The 24962-nt window shown below is 36.9% G+C and overlaps 1 protein-coding gene and 1 long non-coding RNA gene across 29 annotated transcripts in view; one reads left to right on the top strand and one right to left on the bottom strand.

Annotated features, from left to right (window-relative positions):
- The window catches only part of LOC136835423 (uncharacterized), a 36944-nt gene extending 31130 nt beyond the window's left edge, over positions 1 to 5814 (top strand). Inside the window, exon 3 of the long non-coding RNA XR_010852143.1 lies at positions 3793 to 5814. This is a non-coding gene — a long non-coding RNA (uncharacterized lncRNA). The remainder of the gene's footprint in view (positions 1 to 3792) is intronic.
- Positions 1 to 22474, bottom strand: part of Uqcc1 (Ubiquinol-cytochrome c reductase complex assembly factor 1) — a 32299-nt gene extending 9825 nt beyond the window's left edge. For 5 of the 28 annotated variants that reach the window (XR_010852129.1, XR_010852131.1, XR_010852130.1 and 2 more), the window contains exons 1-5: positions 18175 to 18261; positions 6737 to 7033; positions 5933 to 6005; positions 5368 to 5534; positions 3887 to 4081 (exon numbers count right to left, since the gene is read on the bottom strand). Coding sequence is in view for 14 of the 28 variants with exons in the window: in XM_067098931.1 (XP_066955032.1) it covers positions 3887 to 4081; positions 5368 to 5534; positions 5933 to 6005; positions 6737 to 7033; positions 18175 to 18180 (738 nt within the window). In the remaining 14 variants the exon portion in view is untranslated. Of the gene's footprint in view, positions 1 to 3886; positions 4082 to 5367; positions 5535 to 5932; positions 6006 to 6736; positions 7034 to 8506; positions 8614 to 15274; positions 15475 to 15599; positions 15718 to 17882; positions 18035 to 18174; positions 18331 to 18471; positions 18554 to 22452 lie in introns of those variants that run through there. The other 23 variants (XR_010852132.1, XR_010852141.1, XM_067098938.1 and 20 more) reach the window with 18 other exon arrangements.
- Positions 22475 to 24962: the final 2488 nt, after the last annotated feature.

Below are 24962 nucleotides of genomic sequence, written 5' to 3'. Positions count from 1 at the left end.
CTTACTGTAAGATAGTATATCATCTGGCTAGTGGTACACAGTTTGAATGTGGTAGTGATACACACCTGTACTGTAAGATAGTATATCATCTGGCTAGTGGTACACAGTTTGAATGTGTAGTGATACACACCTGATCTTAAGTCTGCACATCCTTTTGCACCTGTGCAAGTTAATGCACAATTTTGTTATTTAGTGCAATTTGAAACTCAAATGGTTGCCTTAAGAAAGGTGTCAAAAGGTCATAGTATGGTTAGGGGGAGTGCAAATAATCAAGAGGTTACTCTCTTTATGGTAATACTGATTTAGTTCTCAGATTATATAATTTAGTAGAAAGGAAAACAGGAAAATATTTAAAGGAAAAAGGAAAAGGAATGAATATCTGTAAAACAGAAAGAATGAAGAGATATATATTTTTTAAAGTAATTGGATCTTCCCAGATATACAAACCAGAGCATTCTTCACTGTAAGCTGGGATGGTCGTTAAGCTTGGTAACAAGGTTGTTAATTGGTGGAGACTAAGTGAGTGGGAGAATACCCCTTACTCATCTCCATCACCACTCACTTCTGGTGCAGATAGAAAGCAGGGCAGTTAAGGTGGGTTTAATCTATATAAAGCTCTGGTCTGTCTACCTATAAAAAATACCAATTACTTTCAAAAATTTATTATTTGTTCCTATGAATAAACAAACCATCACCTTTTATATGAGACTTTCTCCTTAGGTGCAGGTTGCCTTGGCAACTGACTCGAGTTGAATCTACCCAGAAATGCCATGCAGGGGATTTCATGACATATATAACATTCTGTAGATAACATCCTGTCAGGTCTAGTAAATGGGTTACCATGGCTAAAGGGCCCTGGACTGGAGTAACCCTACTAAACTGGAGGTACTCAATAAGTTAAATCCTCGGAGAACCACAACATCCCACGAGGATCTCGTGTTGGAACACAGCTCATTCTGGCTATTACCAAGCAAAGGGTTCAAAATAAGCTCTACTATGCACACCCCCACTGCTACTACTGAATATCTTATCAACTGCTCCAGAAATGCTTGCAATACTACCCACACTGCTTGCATCTTCAGAACTTTGATGTGCATCCAAGATGAGTCCTTCAACCACGCATCTGAAACTCTTCTTTCAGACATCCAGGCCGGCCCTCCTTTGATGTGCCTAAAATCAGAAGCATTTCTGGAGGAAGGTATTTCAAGGTATTCCCCATCAAGAAGCTCCTTCCATCCTTCGACCATGCTAGATCCTCTCTGATGTCTCGACTCAAAGGGCACATGTTGAGAAGGAGAATCTTGACAAGCTGACAATTGGAGCTTCTGTTGCCAGTGATGAGAGCGTAGCTGGCTTCACCCATAAGCATATCCAAGGATGACAGATGACAAAGGACCGCCTGCCAAAGCCAAGCTGGTTGTTCCTGCCACATCAGGAACTGTGCCATAAACTCTCTGAAACTGCTCATTTAAGAGTTCATTGGGAAGGCTGTCACCATTGCTGAATCTATGAACATGTCTGGATACTCCACCTGTGGCTTAGAAATGAGATCAATCAGTCTTTACCAACCCAGATCCCAAACTTGTGGCAAAAGGTGAGAAGGCAATCTTTGTCCCGGAGCAACTGTGCCTATGAAGCCCCAGGATACTGTAAGCCAAGCATCCACATACCACAGTATGCAAATGCCTCTTGTGACGGCCCGAGCTGACACAAAGGTAAACACCCAAGTGAACACCTGAGAAGCCACCATCAGTCAAAGTATAACTTTTTGAACTGAAATATGGTTCCATTGCATACAAAGCACAAGAACTACCAAGAATCCTGATGCACGGGAACTTGAAAGGAGGCTTCCTTGCAACCCCAAACGTTGAAGATTAAAATATACCCAAAAGTTTATCTGTAGATGCTTTTGCCCCCCAGTGGATTTGAAAGATACCATGTGGGTGATAAGATAATCTTGGGACTCCAATCTTTACAACTCAACTGCCACCTCCACGCTACTCTTGCGATACATCTACTGAAAGAAGAGAAAGACAACCATGTCTCTCCTTCTGAAAACCAGTTTAGTCCATATGCTGGCAAGTTGGTGCTTGAAGTGCGTCAAAATCTTCCATCCTGACACCAGCAACCTCCTGAAACTCACCCTCTCATCCCAAGACTTTATTCAACTATAGTTTGAGCCAGAAGACATTCTGGAGAGATGCCATGGACAAGGACTGTATGGCATTCATCACTATCAACTGATAAGTCCAACTGCCAAGGAGTGACCTCTGCATTTTCCAGTGTATATTACCTACTCTGATGCACGAGCAGTGGGGAGCTTGCAAAATCTGCTAGATACTAAGGAACTCCCTAATCCACAGATCAGGCTGTTTACTTTGTTCAAGACCCCATGAACTAGCTGGGACCAAGGCAACTGACCATAGTCTCATATTAGAAACTTTCCTTACAGAAAACTGCATTGATAAGATTGTCAGCAGATGAGAGGCTAAGGTGGCCTCTTGGAGACTATTACACTCATGAATGAGCACAATAATCTCATGGATATGGTGAGCCAGCTCAGCTTGTAAGGGTTCCGAAAGAGTGGGTCTGTCAGCACCCATCCTATCCCTTCAGGTAACAGCTACATCCTGTTGACTCTCCCCTTCTTTCTCAAGGCCTCAGACTTCCCCTTCCTCTGCCACCTACATGGTGGAAAACTCACAGACGAGGACGACAAAGACAAACTCAATGAGGAAGAATGCCACGAGGGGTTCTTCCCTTTCCTCTCCTGAGTCTTGTCAGTCTTCAACACCAAAGGGAAGGTCAAGGCTGGAACTGAAGGCAATGTACCAACCAAAGGATCTGCCACTAGAAGGACTAAGGTGACAGGATATCCCCCTCCTGCACAGTAGTCAAAGAAGCTGCGAAAAACAGCAGCATCCATAGACTGTGCCTTCATGCCGACCAGATTGTCCAGAAACTTTTCAAAAGAGGGACTATCAAAGATGTGAAGCATCACATTATTCATACTCCAAAGACTACTTGGTACCTGGAACATGAAGGTCAGATGAATTGGTAGGCGAGACAGCAGTTAGTAGTGCATCAATACCAGCAACTACCTCATCCTACAAGGGGAGGGCATGACTAGGCTTCTCAGTTGGAGTGCTATCCCTCCTTGAAACTTCTCCCACTGCAGGGAAGACCTGTGATCTTGTCATGGTAGTTGCATCTTTGGCTGCTTTTTGGCATTAAAATAATTTTTATTTTAACGTCTACATAAGCATGAATCCCATACATTCCTACATTTTTATTATCTTCATAATAATATGTGAAATGAAAGTTAATTTGTGCAAGGGCATTTTTTGGATTATACATGTAACTAGAAACACTGAAAATTGTACATTTCTCTGATAGTATATATTTAATTATTGAAATGGCCAATCTACTGCACATAATGCTACCTTGAAAACAGAAGCACTGTTAAGCAAGGAAAATTTGTAAGTTTTGTTAGGTGACAGTGCAGCAAATCCACTTCATATGATGTTTAAGATGTTCTGGAGTTACATACATACAGTTTTCACACATATTTCAAATGTTTACAATTTTATGCATATTCCAAGGAGAAGGTAGTTCTATTACTGGAGTGAATTTTATACTTATTTGCTGACTTTTGTAGTAAATAAAAGTTTACCTCTGATTTACTTAAAATTCTTCGGAACTGTTTAAAATTCTTCAGAACTGTTTAAAAGTTTATTCTAACTTGCTAACATTCACCATTTAAACCCACTCTAATTGCAGTTTACTTTGCAGGTGCAGCCACGAATAATTAAATAAATTCTGGGACAAGCAAATAAAACTAATAATTGAAAAAAATACGATATACGTCAATAAAAATCAACTTTACCTGTCTTCTAACATACTGCACTATGCACTCAAGGCGCTCAGGATCGCTGCACTCTTTGCAAAACAGCCGTCTCCACAATGCAGAAGCTAAAACCTTGTCATCACTCATTAATCCTTCATCATAAGAAAATAATGCAGATTGAAACGATGATACAAGCTCTTGAATTTGTTCATTGCGGGCAGTAGGTGATGAATCCTGAAAATGTGAATATGAAGCATGACTTTGTGTACAGTATTCAGGTGACTTAACAACCATTATAAACACTTTTGTGATACCTGTAAAAAAAAGGCAAAAAAAAAAAAATTATAAATACTAATGTATATTTGAAGTTCAAAATTAAAATGGGTAATTCAAGATTTTCATACTAAAAAAAAAAATAATCAGATACCGCCTGATGTGGGTTTCAGTGCATATGATTTAACTATATATATTAAATTAAAGCTTATGGAACAACAAATACCAACCATGGAACACAATGTTTATAATCTCCAAAATTACTGAAATTTGTCCATGCTTGTGACTGGTACTAAAGAATATTGTACCAAATACAACATTTAAAAATAATACTTTTTGCCATTTGTACTCTTCCTAATGAATGCTTATAGTTCAGATTTAAATTTCTAAAACTTATAATTTGCTAAAATAGCATTCCTTATTTCTATATGACTACTGTTTGACTATATGAAACACTCAGACATTTCATTCATGTAATACAGTACCAAGAAGCACTATCACAAACATTATTATTAATAAATAAAAAGTTAAGGGCTAAATCATACTGAAATCCAATAATTTTGTTTTTCCTATACTGAACCCATTTCAAATCAGGTTACTTAACTTCTCAGGGCCTAACAAATTTCATTTGTCACCTATAAGCAATTCTTATAGCACCACTAACACTACAAACATTCAAAAGAACACACAACCATTACACCTACACTACCAGTTCTTACAATGTTTAGCTAGGTAACAATAAGAGGCTCAATAATACTATCATAACACTTAGACATTCAAGTTATGTAATAAAGTACCAAGAAGAATCATTACAAATATTAATATTAAATATAAAAGAAGTTAAAGGCTAAATTGCATTGATATCCAATCAGTTATGTTTTCTACACTGAACCCATTTTAAATCAGGGTACTTTATCTCTCAGTTCCTAACAAGTTTTATTTGTCAACTATATGCAATTCTTATTGTAAATATCATTGCCAGCATAACTAATATTACAAGCATTGCAAAGGACACCACGACCATTTCATCCACAAACTAATACCTAATATGTTTTGCTAGTTACCTATAAGGGGTTCAATAATGTACTGTAATATATTATTGTAAATTCAAACAGTCTGGAATTCATTCTCAACAATCAACATGTTTGGAAAAAACTGTTTCTGAAATCCACCTAATAACCAGATTCCCTAAAGAATCAGTTGCTAAATGATTGGAATTTTGGTGTACAGGATACATATAAACTTACACCAAGTTTTTTGGCTCTCATTTGAACATCTTCCCACAAGGCTTCAATCATACAGTTGCGTACATATCTTCCTTCTTCGCCTTCAGCCATAAGTCGTGTCATTAACATCCACATGTGTAACTCTGTTACCAAAAACCAAGAGAAGAATGTGTCGGGGAGGTCACACACTGAAAAAAAAATTTTTTCAATAAGTGCTTGTATGTGTAACATACATCAGTTAGTTCATAATAAAGGCTAGAACAAAAAACACAACTAAAAACCACAACTTGCAGTTAGTGCAAACAGATGGTGCTGCGTTACCAGACAAATAGATAATATGTTACTTGATTTTTAAATTACAGTGTCTCATATCACACAAGGAAAACCTAAACTTCAGTCACTGATCTTGATTGTCAATTAAGAATAAATATCTACCTTTTATTTGGAAAATAAAGTGATGAGCATTTTCTCATTTCTCAAGTCTTCCATAAACTTTAATTAATTACATGAGCATATAGTAATATTAGCAAAGATTGTGGCTATTAATTACAGAAACTTTAAAGCAAAACCAATTGTAATACTTTACCTTTAATGAATTCCAATGCAGACACTTTTTCTCCATATGTTTCATATAGAACAAACCCTGATCTTCTAAGTTTCTGCAAAAGTAGAAAACTATTTTATTTATAGCTTTTGAAAAATTATATAAGACACTAACTCCCAACAGTAAAACCATGTAAAATAAGACAATGACAAGAAAATAAGAAAAATTTAGTAACAACTAAAATCTAAAATTTAGTAACAACTAAAATCTACTAAAGCATACAAAAGGGATACAGAAAAGGCAGAGTGCAAAATTACAGTTAGCAAGGGGGTGAAACTGTCAAAACTGTCACAAATTCACATGTACCTGAACTTAGGACCAGGTTGTGAGTTAAAACCTTCTGAGCACTCACCTTCACCAACACATGCATTCATAACAATTTTGCCTGCTGCTTTCATGCAGAAAAGACAGTACTACAACCAAGGACTCTGACGGACTACCATAAGCAATGGAGAGCTGGGTGACCACACTTATCCTTCCACATGGTGGCTCATTGTTGATCATAAATGCCAACAGGAAACAGTTAATTAAGTGTATGGGATCCTACACAAAAAATAACACCCCACATCCACACACAAAAACATTTTAATAAATATTATGTAGAAAATATATACTGTATCGTAAGTGTGCTAAATGAAAATTGTAAGAAAAAGTATTGACAACTTCACATACAAAACTGATAATTTTCAGCACTAAAAATTGACCACTTGTGTTGATTAACTTGCACAGTACAATCATTACTACAAACATAAGCTAATTTGCTTGATATCTGCACAAAGTACTTACACTTCTAGAATGATCCAGCCATCCCATTTTCTTTACCATACGTCTAAGAAATCCTGGTTCTTCAGCATTATTCACAACAGTAGTTATGTTTCTCTTCAAGAGACATGATGGTGTGCCTGCTTGGCAATTAAAGAAATTTTTATGTTCTTGCTCATTAAAATTCTTTGTTATGCTGTTAGCATGTAGACTTCTAAATGGGGTTTCCTTTTGTCTTGTAATATACAGCCTCTTAAAATTCCCATTATGTGAATATGTGGACCTTATCAAGCGATTCACGTAGCTGAAGCTCATCCTTTTCTGAAAGAGAAACACCAAGATATAAAATACCATACAGAATTTATTAAACTTACCATAATTTTTATCCATTTTGCAAATTGAATAAATAAGCCAAGAGTGGCTATGAAATTGAATAAGTTGTCTTTAAAATGAATTTTAAAACAAATTCGCAGCAATTTCATATGCTTAGAAATATGAAAACATTACATCTGCTGGCCAAATATTTTGCAATGTATAAATTATGAAATGAATTACAATGGATTATTTGGCAGCAGTTAAGTTTGAAGAATGCCATAGTATAATTTTAGTACCAGTAAAATGTGAAGAATCTCAACTCAGCAAAAAGAAAAAAAAAAGAAAGACTGTTAAGGTTAGCAAAAAGGGCTACAAAAAAAAGATACAAAAGATAATAGGAACAAAGTATAAAAAAGATAGAAATGACAAAGTTGAAAAGAAATATATATACCAAAATGACTGACACAGTACTTTGAAAATCTCAATTATGAATGCCAGCTAAAGGCTGTTATCATAACAGGGAACAATAGGGATTATAGCATCTGACGGTATTAAAAAGGCACTCAATATGTAGGTGGACAGCTGACAACTGGCTACTGACGAGCTGACCAGACTATGAAAACCTCACAAATAAGGGGATAAGAACAAACTGTAATGAAAAGGGAATGATCCATGTGAAAATAATACAGGAACAAGACTGCTTGAGTTTGCTATGAAAATACTGAAGGAGGTGCTTGAGAAAATGCTTAAAAAAAGTTTAAACTGAATAACTGTCAGTCTGGCTTTACAACACCCATAGTTCTTATCAGAGTTGCAACTGCAGGAAAAATATGTGAAGAGGAAGAGATTATACCATATGTTTGTGGATCTTGAGAACACATTAGACAAAATACTGTTGGAGGAGGGTACCAGAAAGACTCCAGAGAGCCACTGGCATTACTGTATTATATCAAATACCCTAGAATGAAAACGGTGGCATGTGTCCCAGAAAAACTTGAGATTAATGCTGGCAACCATTAAAGATCTGCTTAGCTCTTTGCTGTTCATCACAGCAATAGAAGAAGCTAAAAAAGGAGGGCACAAAGGAAGGTCCTAAGAGCTGCTATAAACAGATAACCTATTATTAACTGCAGAAGAATGTAAAAATCAAGAAATGTTTAAAAGTGGAAGAGTGAAATGGAGAGAAGAGAAATGAAAGTCCAAATTTGATTTTTTATAAAATAAATTTTTCCTTCAATACAAAACCATTAATTTCACATAACCTATTAGTGCACTCCAATCCAAGAAGAAAACAGAAACTCTCCAAGGTCCTACAGAAAAACCCACCTCACCTGTATTGTCCAAAAACCATGTAACAGAAATGTATGGCTCAAAAGGTGCAGTAATTGTAAAGTTATGAGTTTAATTTGTTTCTTTTCAAACTCAGTACTTCTACATATTCTACACAGCAACTTAGGCAGGAGGAAGCAGAACCAGTACCTCCACAGACACCACTGTGCAACCTGGAAGAACTGAGAAGTGCCAATGATGACAGAGGTGTCATAAACACTATTCCAAGGATCAACAAGAAGTCGAGTGATGGACTGCAATCCTGTTTGTGAAAAGGAGATTTAGCTTTGTATTATGTCAATATCTGAAAAGTATGGAGGTATGCTACCACATAATTCATGGCATAACATTAACATTGCCTAGGAAAATCTATGCCCAGTGGATGATGAAAGTAACATAGTAATCAGTGCCCTGATTTCATGTGCCTAAACCTTGCCCTTACCAGACAGAGATCACCATCACCTAGGAGGTGAGCTGAATCTTGGCAACAAAGTCCAGAGTAGAAAAAATATCATACAGGACCTTGCCAGAGACTGCACGAGCTGGAAATGATCCTTAAATATTGTAATCATGGTGGATAATTGGTGGTAGGCAGGTAAGTGAGGGAGTTCGCCACTTACCTGCCATAAACCAGCGTTTTTTTCTTAAGCTTTAAAGACTATGTGGGGTAACTGAGGTGGGATTATGATAAAAATCTTGGGCTTGTATACCTATGAAAAATATATTTACTTTTAAAACTTGATATTTTTTCTTACAGAAATAGGACCCATCACCTTTTATGTCTCACTTCTTAGGTAGGAGGATAGTGCCACAACTAATTGGCAAGTTGAATCTCCACTCAGAAATGCAATGGGGTCAGCCACGTTAATAAACATGGTATCAATGACTCCTTGTGACCTCCAATACAATCTGGCATAGGGATGCAAGCAAGATTGAAGGAGCCTAAGTCACTGTACCTGATAAATCTTGAACCACAAGTAAGAAAGTTTGCTAACATCTGAAGCTCTTTAAGTCTCTCCTAGGGAGGTCATTTGTCATTCCACATACAGACAAGTACTGTAGTCCAAAGGGTAATACAGTAGTCTTTGTGTCCTTTGGTATGTAAAACTACTTGTGTGTGTCAACAGAAGGAAAGTAACTTGCTCAATCTGCTGGACAACAGAGAACCACAAGCCAAAGTTGATTTGTGAGAGGAACACGCACTTTCCAAACCATGGTCAACTTTCCTGCAGACTCTCAGACGGTTGGCTAAAGTCAAACTGATAGGGCGACAGACAAATGCTCACGTGTTATATTGAACACACACACACACAAACACACACACACACACATCTGGAATCTTGTAAGAACCAAGAACATCTTGAATATGTGCACAATCACAGGCATACAGCTTGCCACAAAACACACTAGTACTGTACAGTGGTGACCTGTTATGCATGCCCTCTGTCTGCATTACTAATGAATCAAGTGCTGCTTTTTTGTGGCTGCATCATTCCCTAAACATATGTAGCTCGTATTATGTCATAATTCTGCTTTCTTGACTATCACCATGACTGAATCCTCTCATGCATATCCCAACTGGCTCCCAGAGCTTTACCATGATCTATTTTTTTTTTTTTTTTTTTTTTACTGCTTCCATGACTAACTGCATTTGCCAAATTCCAGCTAGTTACCTTGTAAATCATCCTGCAACACTGAATTTCTCTTTACTAATCAAAAGCCACAGTGATCTATTCATGATACCATCAATGCTATAATTTCAACATACATAAACATGCTAAAACATTATCAGTTATGCTAAAAAAATGTTACCTAATCTAAAATTAAATAAACTACCTTGACTTCTTTAGAAATAAGATTTTACCTAGACCTATTTAAGAAGCAAAATCTTTTTAACTAATGCCTTTAGCCAATATACTTCTAATTAACATTTTGCCGCATTAATCTATGTACCATATTTCATATCTGGGTACAACAAAGCATAGTGTGTTACTAGTAAGAATGTAACCATAAAAAATTCAGTAAACAGTAAAATGAAAATTATTTGTATTCACCTCTTGAAAAGTTCATACTATTCATAGTTTGCAAAATATGACCCAAATTTGCCATCAAACCCTGTATTTCTTGATAGCCGCTGAATTTATGTAATACTGCAAATTTCTGGGCTAGATGGAAGCTAATTAGTGACACTTCACATTAAAAGAATGTGTTTTTGGATTTTACAAAAAGTTAAGGAGGATCTCCCACCATTCTGAAACCACTCTTTTCGTATTTAGTTATTCCTCTACTTTGACACCCCCACATATTCACTGTTTACTGTGTCTCACATAATTAAGTGCCGTCTTCTCTCAAACTGTGGAGTAAGTGCATTTTTCAGCACTGCGATGCAGGAAATGTAGCAAAAATGCAGAGGGAGACAATTCATCTACTAGGGGCACACCAATCAGCATACCTAATCAAGAATTATATTATGCATTCTTTTATAAGAACAGTCTAGTACAGTACAGATTGTGCTTTGCAATATTATTCTATAAATATACTGTATACAGTAATTGGTTTATTTGTTGTATAATCCTCACACCAAATTCCTTGATTAGTGGATTTCTTGATCTAAAGTACTGTTTGTACTCATGAATTCACAAATGAAGTAGTTGTACCTGCCTGTTATGTTGGTCCCTCCCAGCCTGGCAAGAGCCTTGAATGTGCTGGTATCAAAGCACTTCTAGATAAAAGGCTTATGTCTAGTGAGGCTATGTGCAACAGTTTTAATAGCTATGCAAGCATAGATATAAGCACTGTAATTACTTACTTTGGCTAAGCTAATTCAATTAAGTAGGAAAACAATCCTAAAACTAGCTTACCTGGCAATCTCAAACTCCAGGTAAGGAATATGCCCTATGCCATGAATTATGGTGCTCTTGGTCAGATTTGGATGGGAGGATCCACAGCCCTGCCAAGAAGGATTCAGCACCAAAGGGAAGGTTAGGATAGGATTCACAGTTATACTTTATTCTATGACTTTTACAGTGCTCTAGGTCAGGTTGGGCTTGGGGGTGGAAGGGATCTAAGGGGGTGAAGCATCCCCAACCAGGTAAGGACCTGGCCTCTTTAGGTGGTTAGGTTAAGGAAGGCTGGGGTTAGATGCATCCCTGAACCTGTCCTTATTACATTTTGATGCTTTATACCCTTCTTGCTGAATGGTACTGTTGACATGTATGACCTATGTGATTTATGAGTATCCTACCCTCCCAACTTATGCATTGCATTGGCATCTGGTTTTCCCCCAACCAAAAACCTTGGTTTCTAACTAAGGTCACTCTTAACTGTTAGAAACAGGGTAAGGGGAAAACATAAAAATGGTTGGTTTGCACCTACAATAATAGTTATAAATGTATAAAGCACAAAGTAACCAGTAAAAAAAGAAAAATTCCATGATTCCTACATTACCTACAAATCTGTTGCAAATATGAATATAAATGATCAGTTGGCCCAACTGTTAGTACCAGGATTAGGGCCCTGATCTCAGGGTATGAGTACTTGCTGCCCTGTAAGTTAACACCTCTTAAGGTAACAGCTAGAACCATAGTCAAAAAGTATGGACTTGCTCAAGAGCAACACCAGAAATTATTGGCAGCAGAATGATGGATAGGACTAAGGCATTGAGTGCTTTGTCTTTTTGTATTACTCAGAACACCTGACAGATGACCTTCGTTAAAAGCCCTTAGGCAATGGCAGGGGTCACTGGCCTGAGCTAGCTAGAAGTGCAAACTACAAAGAACAATTTAAAAACAGCCCAGTCCAAGCATAAGGGGATGCTAAAGACCTCAGTTTAAAAAAAACTAAGGATAAGCTGAAAATATGATACTGGAAGTTAAGAACCTTGAATCAAACTGGAATGATAGAAAATGGTAAAAATGAACTCAGAAAGAAATGGACTGAACTTCCTAGCTGTTTGTGAAACAGTGCGAAGGAATAGGAAAAGGGAATGGATGGAGGTAATGTGTATACTCAGAAAGAACACATGGAACGAATGATGTCTATGGCAAAATAAAAGCTGAACTTTGTCAAGAAGTGCAGAATGTTATGTATGAATTACTAGAAATAGATATAAGAACTGTTGTTGGTGATATGGAATGTGAAAGTTGGCAGTAACAACAAAGGTATGGAGGAATGCTATGGGGAGAAAGAGGTCTGGGAGAGACTAAAAACAAAAATGGGGTGCAATTAGTAAATTTTTGTACTACAAATAATTTGGTACTTAAAACAAAGACATCTACAAATACACCTGGACATCTCATGATGGCAGTCAAAGAAACCAGATAGATCACAGCCATAAACAGAGAGAAAAAGAGCATTGAGGAATGTTAGGAGATACAGAAGAGCACATGTTGGCCGTGACCACCAGCTTGTCTTTGCCACACCTGAAGATGAAATTAAAAGCACCAAACGAAAATAACAAAGTATCTAGGTCTAATGCAGTAAAACTTTGAAGAAAGTTGGGAAGCTTTTGCAGCTGAATGTCAAAACAGATTTGCAGTCCTAGAAAACACACCTGATGAGAAGACAATGAGTGAGTATTGGTTTGGCATCAAGAATGTATATTAATCTACTGGAAAAGTACTGGGATAAGAGGTAACAAGAGAGAAACCTTGGATATTGAATGAGACCTAAGATACAATAAAAGATAGAATAAGCAAAAGTTACATAAAGACAAATTTCAGGGAAGAGGTGAATCAATGTAGAACATGTGAAGTGCTATGTCTAGATGTTTTAGTGAACTTATAGGTCAAGAAGAGGCAAGAGAGAATACCTGGACAAACATTCTTGAGACAAGAGTGGATAGTTGAATAAAAGGGCTTATGATGTTGACAAAGCCATGTATTCAGGGAGTGGCACTGGTGTTAAAGTAGCCTACATAATCATTGATGAAACATCTATTGGTGAAAAGAAAAAGATGAAAATACCTGTCAAAATGAGGAAATGGATTAATAATGACAACAGAAGAAGAACAGCAATACTGAACAGAACATTTTTAGGAGGTCATGGATAAAAGTGATGGGGATAATATGATAGATATGCATACTAGGAATTGAAGGAAACCTGAGGTGGAGTCAGTAACAAAGAAATTTTGGTGATAGAAAACATCAAGTTATGACAGAATCATTACAAAGATGATTTTAGTTGAAGCTGAAATGACACCTCATACACTAACCAGACCGTTTTGCAAAATATGGAATGAAGAAACGTCTGATGATATGGAACTGCAAGTCACTGCAAAGGTACCAAAGAAAGGTGACCTGACAGAATGTGGTAACTATACAGGCAATGCATTTACATCAGTTGAAAAGAAAATATTTAGTAGGCTTACTCTAAATAGGCTGGAGAAAGAAACTGATAAAAACATAAGAGATGAACAAGCTGGTTTTAGAAAAGCCAGGAGTTGCAAAGATCAAATAGCCTACTTACATTAAGACAATGCACAGCACTGTAATATAAAAAAAATTCCCTTCTGATAGCTTTACTGATGACTAAAAGAAGGTACAGTATTTGATAGTGTCCACTGACCAATTTTATACATGGCCTTCCATCTCTATGACAATCCTATTAAAAATATAAAGTTAACTGAACTTATCCATGAGTAAATACATGCAAATTAACAACAATGGAATCTTGTCAAGTGAATTTGCAGTAAATACTGGTGTGCTAAAAGACAATGTTATTTAAACTTTGTCTTTTGCCCTTCTCATAGATTTTATTATGAAAATTGTGGTCAGTGATGGAAGAGATAACTTAGATTGGAGTAATGATAGGAAGTTTACAGATTTTAAATATGCAGATTGATATGCACAAAGGGACAAAATAACATTATATGGAGAAATAATTGTTGAGGCTGAATCTTTCAAATATGTTCAAGTTAAAAAAATATTCAGTACAAGTTCTCATGAGCTAAAATTTTGTGAAAGACCAAAAAGGGGCAAATACAATTTTCAGGATGAATAAGATTTGGAAATCAAACTAACAATCTGCATACAAGGGTCTCATATGATCTTTAGACATATTTTCATATGGACATGAATCATGGCATGATAATGAAACTAGGCTATACTGTATCTAAAAGATTATATCGACTAGAAAATGAAACTTAAGAATACTATGAGTCAGATAGCAAAACTGAGTTACAGATAATACCAAAAGGAAAATTAACATAAGTTAAAGATGGTACCATAAGGGAATTTAAAGAGAGTTGAGATTATACCATAAGGGAAATTATAGAAGGGAAATTATATTCAGACATTTTTAAAATAATGATGAAATGAGACTGAGATGGCTTGGACATTTTATTCTCACAACCCCTAGTAGAACAGCACATGACACTGTCAACTGGGCTCCTGTAGGCACAAGAAGAATTGGAAGATGGCATACAGAAAGACCAAGCAACAGAATTTCACAGGCACCCTTAGTGTCATGCAGCACTGGAGGCAATGGTGATAATGAATCTGAAATCATATCTATCACCTCATTTTCAAATAGTGCACCATTTAGTATAAAAGTCAGAATGAACCACTGAACATAACAGAAAGATATGGCCTAGATTGTTTGCAGTTGTTCTGGTGAAATGTAGCCTATAATAGACTACCTTCCCTTCCTCCTGCTGGAAGCTAGCCTAGCCCAGACCTAAGCTGTTGCCTGTTGAGGCATGAATGTCAATAAGCAGACAGGTGTTGCTTGAAGAAGATAATAGAGTAGTAACTGTTAAATCATCATTTTGTATTGTTTAGATATGAAAATTTAACAAAAAACAGTAATACCTTTGCTTTTTAAGTTATGAGCTAAAACAGAAATGGATATATACCAAAAAGTACCCGCAAAAAAAAAAAATACTTGTCCAACAATCTGCAAGGAAGATCACACACTAACCTGTCATTGTACTATGCAACCTTACTCCAGCTCATTTGAACACCAGCATCAGCAGTGGCTTCAATCTCATTCAACACGATATTAACCTCAAAGATGTATTGCAACCTATCCTAAAGCATCATAACCTGAACTGGCTGGGGGGCAGAGGCTACCAGGGGGTCTTCAGTTCCCTTGACCCCCCAGTGTGATAACATGACCTGCTTAAAATTAGATCAAAAGCTTATTTCAACATGGATGCATCCTAACCTAACCTTCCAATAGCCTAATTGGCTCTATCCTACAGCACTGTGCCCTGACTTGGCAGGGGGAAGGGGCTGTAACCTACCCGTTGAAATATCCATTTGAGGACTGCAGTGAAAGCCAAGGCTAACGTATCTCTGTGAAGAGCTAAACCACACCCTTAGTGATCGGCAAGCCAGCCAGTTTTGCAGGCATACATAGAACTAAAAAACAAAGCAATCCCTGGATAACATTGAAATCAGTGATGACTGGAAAAATTACACAAAAGGTAACCAAATTCTGACTGAATAAATGAGCAGGTAATATAACTTGTGCGGTAATTGTATGGGAGAGCTCTGCATGGAATTATTGTTTATTTAGGAAATTTTTTGACTAAACAATAAAGAAATGGTGTATATGATGCAGTAAAGGTGAGATAACTTGAGAAATTTACATACTTTGTTTTTACATTCATCCTCGAGGGGTTGGTACTGAACAAGGCATCCCATGGATATTTTGTGTAAAAACAAACAAAAATTGTAAATTTCTCAAATTTCAGTAAATTTTTCAGGTTGTCTCACCTGCACTGCATCATATAGCCTAAACCCTTCTCAATATTGTTCAAAATGAGTTATAGGAAACTGCCATATGAACTAAAATAAGCATGTAAAGTGCTCATAAAATAAGTGTTCATAGCAATTTTGAATCCAATATGGCATCCCCCCAAAAGCTGATGTACCCTGAAAGGCACTTGGACACTTCCTTCCCAGCGCTCATTTAATGGTGTACTGAACACTAATTACGTATATATGTAATGTTTATCGATATCACTCATGATTTTAGTTGTAATCAGCACGATAAAACAACATTTTGTTGCCTATACTAGTGAAAGTATGAGACATAGAATCCCCATCTGTCATGTGGTTGAACTGAAATGCATTTTTACCTTAAATCCTTACTGACATCACAACTGAAGCTCCACAGTGCTTACTTGATCGTAATTATACAAATTTTGTTCTTAATTTACTCAAAATACCACTTAAAATATATGAGAATGGTTGTTTACAGCACTTTTCTCCATCAAAGTAGCAAAACTATGGCGGGAACAATTTTCCAGCCTCATTGTACATCTGGCTGCCACAAACATCCGAGGACGGACAACGCATTAGTGAATTGTTCATGATAAAAATGTAGTATTTTGTTGTTAGGACTTCTCATTGATTTAAGTCCATATTACTATGTAAAGTTCTCACACATGTAATGTGTGCATATGAATATAACCACTATGGCAAAAATGCAAGAAAGTTGAGTATGACAACTCATCTAGAATTTGTATGAGAGTCAAGTTGCCATGATGTCAAAATACAGGACTGAAATACAGTAAAGGTTTTACATCCAAAATTATTACTTAAAACTCCATTATATTTGACAAAACTTACACTATGTGTGTAATATATATATTACACTGCATGTACTATATATTAATAAATAGAAAATATGATAGGAAAACGTGAAAAATAGCTACATTGTAATGTTCACAGCAAAAGTGTTGAAATATGTCTCAGGAATCTGGTTTGTTCCAACAACAGCGAATATTTCCAGATGAATTATAATGAACGCATAATACATTTACTAACTTTATATCCTTATTCTGGTGTTTAGCTACCTAACTATTTAAATGTCTAGCACTCTGGCGTCCCGAAAATTTGCTGGAGTTCCCCATCCACGGCCCGAAGGCCACCAGCGTTTACCACCGAAGTAAAGGAAATGGTATCAGTGTCTATGGGTACAAATTTTATGCAGATTTAACACAGGAAGTAGGCAGTTTGTTTACACAAGTGACTCAGCAAATATCAAGACAGCATCACTTGGTCTACATTTAAGGTGTTTTAAGTAAAACATTCGACAGCGTCATGGCCGGTAAGTTAGCACCGTGCATGGCTAAACCTTAATGAACCTCAGATTAATCGGAAAACAGTTACTTTGATAGGATCGTAGAGGTCTTGGCGTGCTGAGTAGAGGGGGCACAAAGTCTCACTGATGCTGACAGGGGCGCATTCAAAAGCATTTTCTGGAAGTGTTCAGCGCGTGGGGGAATTACGCAATGTGCCACAGCCTGATCATTTACCTTCCACTAATATCCCCAGGGGCCATAGATTCCATGTGATCTTCCCCGGGCCAATCAACCCATACCTCCCTAGACCTCGCCTATTCCTTTCGTCATATTCCCTCTGAAATGCTTACTACAGAAATGCCCTCTAAGCCTACACTAGCTCTGACACTTTACTCTGCATTCAATCCCGGTAGCCTAAGACCTGGGTTATTTCTTGATAAACTTTTGTGTATGCAGCCAACAACGTAATTTGGCTATTTAAAATACCATAAATACCTGTCCAACCTGTTAGGGATAGTATTACAAACACCCGCTGTTTCGAGGAAGTCCAATTTAAGTGGCCTAACTTATCCAACCAACACTTTACGCAATCCTGACTCCAGGTCGTGGATGTTGAATCAAAATATAAACATTAGATAACCACCAACACCAACCTTACCACAGGCTATTTTTACTTTGTTTTGAACCTAACCTCAAGAAAGATTCTTGATGTACATAATATACACAGGCTCAAAACACTACACAAAAAAATCCGAACTAATTATCTAATACAAAGTCAACTATCTACAGCCATTAAATAGACAGAAGGTCGATGCCATTCGAAGAAACTTTATCTACGAAGTAATAACGGAGGTATTCTGCAGCCGCCACAAACTTAACTGGAGTTATGTGGAGTAATGATGACCAAGAGCCGACCTGCTCCCGTATAACCAAGGAGTCTCAAGACTAATGTGGTACACAAAAACTAAGTTTGACTCCTGAATTAAACTGTATCCCTGAAAAATCAGGATGAAGAATGAAGTTTTTCAGCTCTTACGTGCGTATGTCTATCGAATTCGTATATACTTTACCATATAATGTTTACCTTTTTACCTCCCTTTTACTAAGGTTCTTCCATGCCCTTAGTTTGAACAGCCAGCACTTCCTAAGCTAACATCATTTTTTACGCTCATTGCTAGTCTTGTTTATTCACCAGTTTTTCGGTTGGGAGATTCTAGGCTCTCGAAGGTTATGTCCTGATTCTTTATTTTCTTTAATTAATTACAAGACAATCATGTTTAGTGTTGTTTTCCTCGGCTCCACAGAGATCACACACCTCATCCTTGTATTTTCCAGTAAAGTTTGCCGTCTGGTCCAACATATTAAGTCTAGCCTTCATCATAATACCAGCATCCTTTCTTCAGTTCTTTAATTAATATACTGATACTTATTAAAAATTTCTACTGATCTCAGCTTCTGCAATTTTTTTCCTCCTCTGTTCCTAAGTCATTTCAATTTCATCATTAATTTTCTTTGCTAATTCCATTTCCAATGCTTTTTTGTTGTATCGTGTCATTTCTTATATGTCTATATTGTATTTACTGTATATTGGTACAGTGCTTTTTACCCAACACTGTCCGTAGGGGGCTCTTAGTGGATTCCCTATTACTCCTTTTATTAATCTTTTCTCTTCAGAGTTTTTTATGTTATGAAAAAAAAACATATTTCTGTAGGCCTCGGGCCATATACCAGATTCCGTTGGAAGTCCCAATACGATGTATTTTCTCTAAATTTTCCATGTCTTTTTCAGAGATGTTACTCATGTTAGAATATAATGTTGGGACCATAAATGTTTCATATATCTTTTATCTTACTTCTAATGCTATGACTCCTACTTCTTTACGTCTACGTGCCCTCTAGTTTCTCTTAAACATGCACTATACATTTCAAGTTCTTTTCTTAACAGTCATTTCCTTTGTGCCATTTTCTGTCTACAATTATCCTAGATATACGTATTCTTTTACAATGCTTATTCAAAGGCTTCTACTTTTGTTCGTATGTGATCTGTTCTCTTCCTTCTATCTTATACGAGCACTGCAACAATTACCGACTGCAGTGTTTATTCCTCCCGTTCTGCTGTAGCGAAACATGTCACCAACAAACATCAGGAACTCTCTATCTATCTTTCTTATTAGTGTTACGCTCTTTCTGGATATTCCGTTCACACTGTCTGTAAATATGCCCCGGGTCTTTGAAAATTATATCGTTCCCTGTCCTACGTTTCTGTTTCGCCGGCTGAACACTTCGTCACTGCTTTGCCATTTTCTTTATCTTTTAAATAAGCCACACATATTTCCACACTATCATTTTTCCTATTTCTTTGAAACAGTATTGCAAATCCAGTTTATCGAAGCCTTTATATGTACCTCCGAACCATATACAGTATATATGTTGAAGTGCCTAAGACAGCATTTATCATCAAATAAAGCATTGAGAGTTAGCATGTGATCTACTGTAGGCCTTCCATCCAGTCCATCACACTGGAATCTGCTTTCTCCTTTGTTATATCCATTCTCACTTTTCAATTAATCTGCTTACAATGATAGTTACGAATATTCGTATTTCGTTTTCAAGGTCTAATTGGTTATCTTTTTTATACAGACATCATTCTCATCTTCCATTCTTCAACGTCGTTTAGCTCTTTTTGAGTGTCACTTACTAGGAGTACCAAGCTCTCAGCCATTTCTTTACCCATGCTCTTAATTAACATTGTTTACATGTTGTCGGTCTAGGGTGCGTTTGGTCTTCAGGTTGTTTGTTTGTTTTTTTTTTCAGCATTGAGAACGCTTCCTTATATTATGCTTTCTTCACTCACTCGTTATTTTGGAATCTAGTGCATGTGCCAATACACTTTCTTTGATTTTTTGATAAGTTTGATTTATTATGCCTGATCGATTTCAATAGTGCTTTTCCCCCCACTGAAACCTCATCCTCATTGTGGCTGATAACTTTGCCAACTTTACAGTTAGAGTACCCCACAGACATGACTTTCTCCTCACTGCCCTCAGCTTTGTACATTTCTCCTTTTATTGAGTAGGCTACATTTTTATTAGTTCGTTTTTACACTTACACTTCCTGTGGGGCACATATAACCTTAAATTTTACCTTGCTCTTGCCATTGTTAGTATTGACCCAAAGACTCATGATGTCCCCGTTCTATTTTTATTTTTACTGAAAAGCTTGTTGATTGTTTTGAATGCCTATTAATACTCCTCCATCTTCACATTTTCATCATGGAAAACACTGTACAAGTTTATTTCTAGATGTAGGTATTCACTTCCATTATCTGTCTGGTTTATTATTGCTGGGTCCATATTTTCAGTGATTTGTTCCAGTGATTCCAATGTGGACTTCATTCCTTTAGCATTTATATAATATATTACACAGTTAACATTCGGTTTTTTCTTCTTAATACTGCTAACCCTTTTTCCTCATTGTCGGTGTAATACTTTCAATGTTCTTTTTCCTAAATATCAGTTCCACTTCTAATAGTATTTTCTTCTCGCGCTTATAACTGTCCAGTTTTGTGTTCTTTTGCAACGCCAGATACGTCAGGCGGTAGGAATAAATGGGCACGCTTTCCTATTTTTGTAGACCTTCACACAGTTTTCCTCACTTCCACTCCTCATTCTATTTTGGCTCATGGATTTATAAGATGGTCTTTCTTCTCCTCATGACTCATTAGTGTATCTACTCCATTCGCCTCTCAAACCCAGCTTCCAGTTTTCCACATCCGTGCCCCATTCTTTTCCTTATATATTCTCTTTGTTGGTACCTAATTCTGTGATTCTGTCTACAATACTTGCCAAATTTACATAATCTCTCGTAGAAGTACATAGACTAATTTTACCAATCTTTTGCCATGACTATTAAATTCTTGTATAGTTATAGTCATTCTTAATAAAAAAAATTCCTTTCCTGACCTTTCCTTCGCGATAGAATCTCTAATATTTGTATCCTCTTGTCTGGGACTCTGGTTCGTTCTGGTATTACTAACCTCACCCTTGTTTTGTTCAAGGTTGAGCTGTCTGCCATTTCGTCATCTACAGGGTTTGATTTTTGGTAACTCCATGGGCTCTTTTTTTCTTTCTTAATTTTTTCCAAAGTTCTGCTCCCATTTCGACAACTGGGTTTTTAATTTAAAGCTTTTAAATAATCTATGATACTCAAATGGTTACCTGCTGACCTCTTGCGATCAGGTATTGAGTTATACCCTCTAATGTTTTTCCCTGCAGGATCTGTAGACTACCTCCGATATTTTCAGTACATCTGCAAAGTGTTTTTTTTTTCCTTGTTTTAATCTGCCATATGCCAGCGTTTATACCATCAGCAACCGTCCTTTCTAGGTTCTGGATGATCTTGGACTTTCCTATAAGCTGCTTTTTTATTGTATTTACATCCTCCATACATCCTCCTGATTTTTCTATGCTACATTTTGGTTGTGACCATTAACTTTTACTCTCTAAAATTTCTCTTTTACCTCCTCAGATCATCTACTGAAAAACCAATATAGCACTTTTCACCTTTAATGTTTTTTTTCAGATAGTTTCATGGTTCTTTCATTTATGCCTTATTCATTCCTGGTTTTGCATTTAGGCATTGAACAAAAAAAACTCCCTGCACTGTCGTGCTTTGGGCCTAACTGAGCATGGCATATTTCACACAGACGTGTCTCATTAATGTCTATGTTCTCTGGGGTGAACGTGGCTTATTGATTCCTATTCCACAAACCCTTCTTTGCTTGCCTGTTGACTCGTGTGACTTGGGTAATCTAAGTCTACTAGCCTAGTTTCGTCTTCCCTTTCGCATATCTTTGAATATTCTTATATCTATCGGTGAAATTTGATTAGTCAACACTTTTTCTATAAGATATTTCTTTTGCCTTTCTGAAAGTTTGACCAGTCTTCCTTTTGAAGTAGTTATGACTCAAGTTTAGTAATAGCTTGTTTACCACTGTCCGCCATGTCTTTGCTTAGCCTACCTGCCTACACCGGATGTCACATCTGTATACACAACAGTACCTTACCTTTTATTTCCGCTATCTGAATTCCTTCTGTTCAGATATTCACTCTTTCGTTTTCACTAATCCCTATTGTAACTGGTTAAGCGCACTCGCTAAATCTCACAATAACACAGCAGTTGTGGTTGGCTTCTTTTTACTTTCTCTTTCACTCTGCGCCCTAAAAATTTCAATCTAACTAGAATTAGAGGATATTTTTTTATATTGGTCTCTGAGAAATTGACATCCGTTCGGTAGATTTTTTTCTGAATCTTTTTGGTGTTCCTCTGCATTATTACTGACAAATAGTAGTCATTGCTGTAAATTTTTTTTTCGCTTAAGATTAACCAGAATAACTACGTTTAATGACCTCATTACAGGGTTTAATGTCGATACGAAAGGTTGTTCTGTAGTCCCTTCCATGGACAGTTGAGTTTTTTTTTTTTTTTCTCTCAAAGCCTTTTCAGTTATATGACTTATGAGCATTGAAGTTACTGGAAATCTTTGTCCCCTGACTTGGTCTGGTTCCAGTATTGTTTAGTGGGCCATTGAGAAAATCTACTCTCACTTATCAAAAATTATTCCTCCTAAAAAGGTCAACGTTACAGCATTTTGCTCATTCCATTTCAAGGTATTTTTAACTCATCAAGCAGGCCTTACTCCCTTGTACCGTGACATTTGTTCACGTTTTGGCTGTATTGTTTATTAGTTTCATTTATGCTATCATAGTTGTTTGTTCACCGCAAACGGTAATCACTGCCTAACTGCTCGGAACGCAAGTTTCGCTAAATTTCTCTTTTAGTCTTATCGTGCAGACTTGTGTTTAGTCCGGTATCTAAGCAAGCCCAACTCCAGGCTATTTGTCTTCCATCTGCCGCCTTATGAAACAGCAGTGGGTCAAAGAGGCGGCTGTATTTCTACATCACCAGCTACATTTTTTCCTCTGCTCATTTAAACTTTCGTAATTGTAAAACTCGATCTCGGACTTGGCCTAACCCAGTTCGTCTGGCAGAATTTTACCTATTCACTTTCACCTGACAGTTGTCATGACTAAGAAATTTTCGGTGGGTTGTATTTTCCTGAAATTGCGATAGTCGTGCTCTTCCTTTGGCTTTCCGGCCTTCCGTTAAACCGATCTGCTGTGACTAATCCCATCCTCAGTCTTCTGATGCATGCCCAGACTTCATTTTCTCTAAATGATCCACCACTGTCGTATGCATTTCCAGTACTTGTTTATTATTCAGTTTGTATTTCTCCTGGGACGATGAAGCAAGTCCCAATTAGGTAGACTTGCAGCTCATGGCCAAACCTTCGCATTTCCCATTTTCTTGTGGGGAACGAAAGTCCACAGAATGCTCAATTCGGCGACTGCCTCTTTCAATAACTGGTTTAGTTATTTCCTTCGCATTTAGTTCCACTCTTGCCTAGGCGTGCGACCCGAAAGGCCTCACAGTGTGATGGTCGTCGGCCGCAGTAACAATCATTCGATCCTGATGAGCCGAAGTAGTTTTTTTTTTTTTTTTTTTTCGTTCGGTTGCCTGTCCTATAAGGCACTGCATCAAGACCTCTCAATAAATGACTTTTAAGAGAATTTATGTGTTTTGTTGAAGTGAACTTATAAAAAATCAATTTAACAGGAGTATGCACATTAACGTTATCATACCCAGCATACTGTAAACTCATAAAAACAAATCAAGAAAATAACATTATGCTTTTATTATATAATTCACGTCTTGTAACAATATTCCAGGTGTTTGTAGCAAAACATATTAAAAAAATCTTAACACTAATATGTCATATTTAATCATTCATTTCCAGATAATCTCAATTTTTCAATCAATATATAATGCAGTATAACAGATACATCTTATATGCAACAGATTTTTATAGATCGTGCAAGCTTAAAACAGTAATTCATGCTGTGGGATGAAGAACAAATGGAATTTACAACTATATCAGATATAATCCAAATCTTTGGTCAATCTACAACACGTAATACAACGTAGTATACTCCATTATTTTTTCATTAGCATTGAGAAGGCCAGACGATGCAGTTGTCTGCAGAGCAGCTCCTTCGGTCTTTTTCTCTGTAGAAGAGGTGCTGTTCTTAACTTTGGTAACCTAGCTTTATGATGCCAAACACTCTCATACAGCTAGATAACCAAAGAGAAAATCAGCGCCAGCCCAGGATTGTCCATCAGTTCCTCAACTAGGTTGGCGGAACGAGGTCCCGGGCACACAGACGAACAACTTGTCTATACGGCTTCAGAGGACGTCTGATGTGTACTTGAATTGCTTCATGAATCCACATTCGGCAGAAAAGCTTCCAAACACAGCAGTTACTTTTTTTGTTTAAAGATGCAAGTGCTGAAACGAACGGCAGTCTTAACTTTGCCTTGCTGTACCTGAAGGCTAAGATTCGGACCTGAAAAATAGGCAAGTTACAAGTATTTATACAGAAAGTGTCGAGAAAATACAAAGTATACTTTTATAATTAAGTTTATAGTTCATATAGCTGAAAGCTGTATATAACAGCA

This window comes from Macrobrachium rosenbergii, chromosome 55, assembly GCF_040412425.1.
Source record: "Macrobrachium rosenbergii isolate ZJJX-2024 chromosome 55, ASM4041242v1, whole genome shotgun sequence".
Lineage (NCBI taxonomy): Eukaryota > Metazoa > Arthropoda > Malacostraca > Decapoda > Palaemonidae > Macrobrachium > Macrobrachium rosenbergii.
This window is presented reverse-complemented; position numbering and strand designations above follow the sequence as displayed.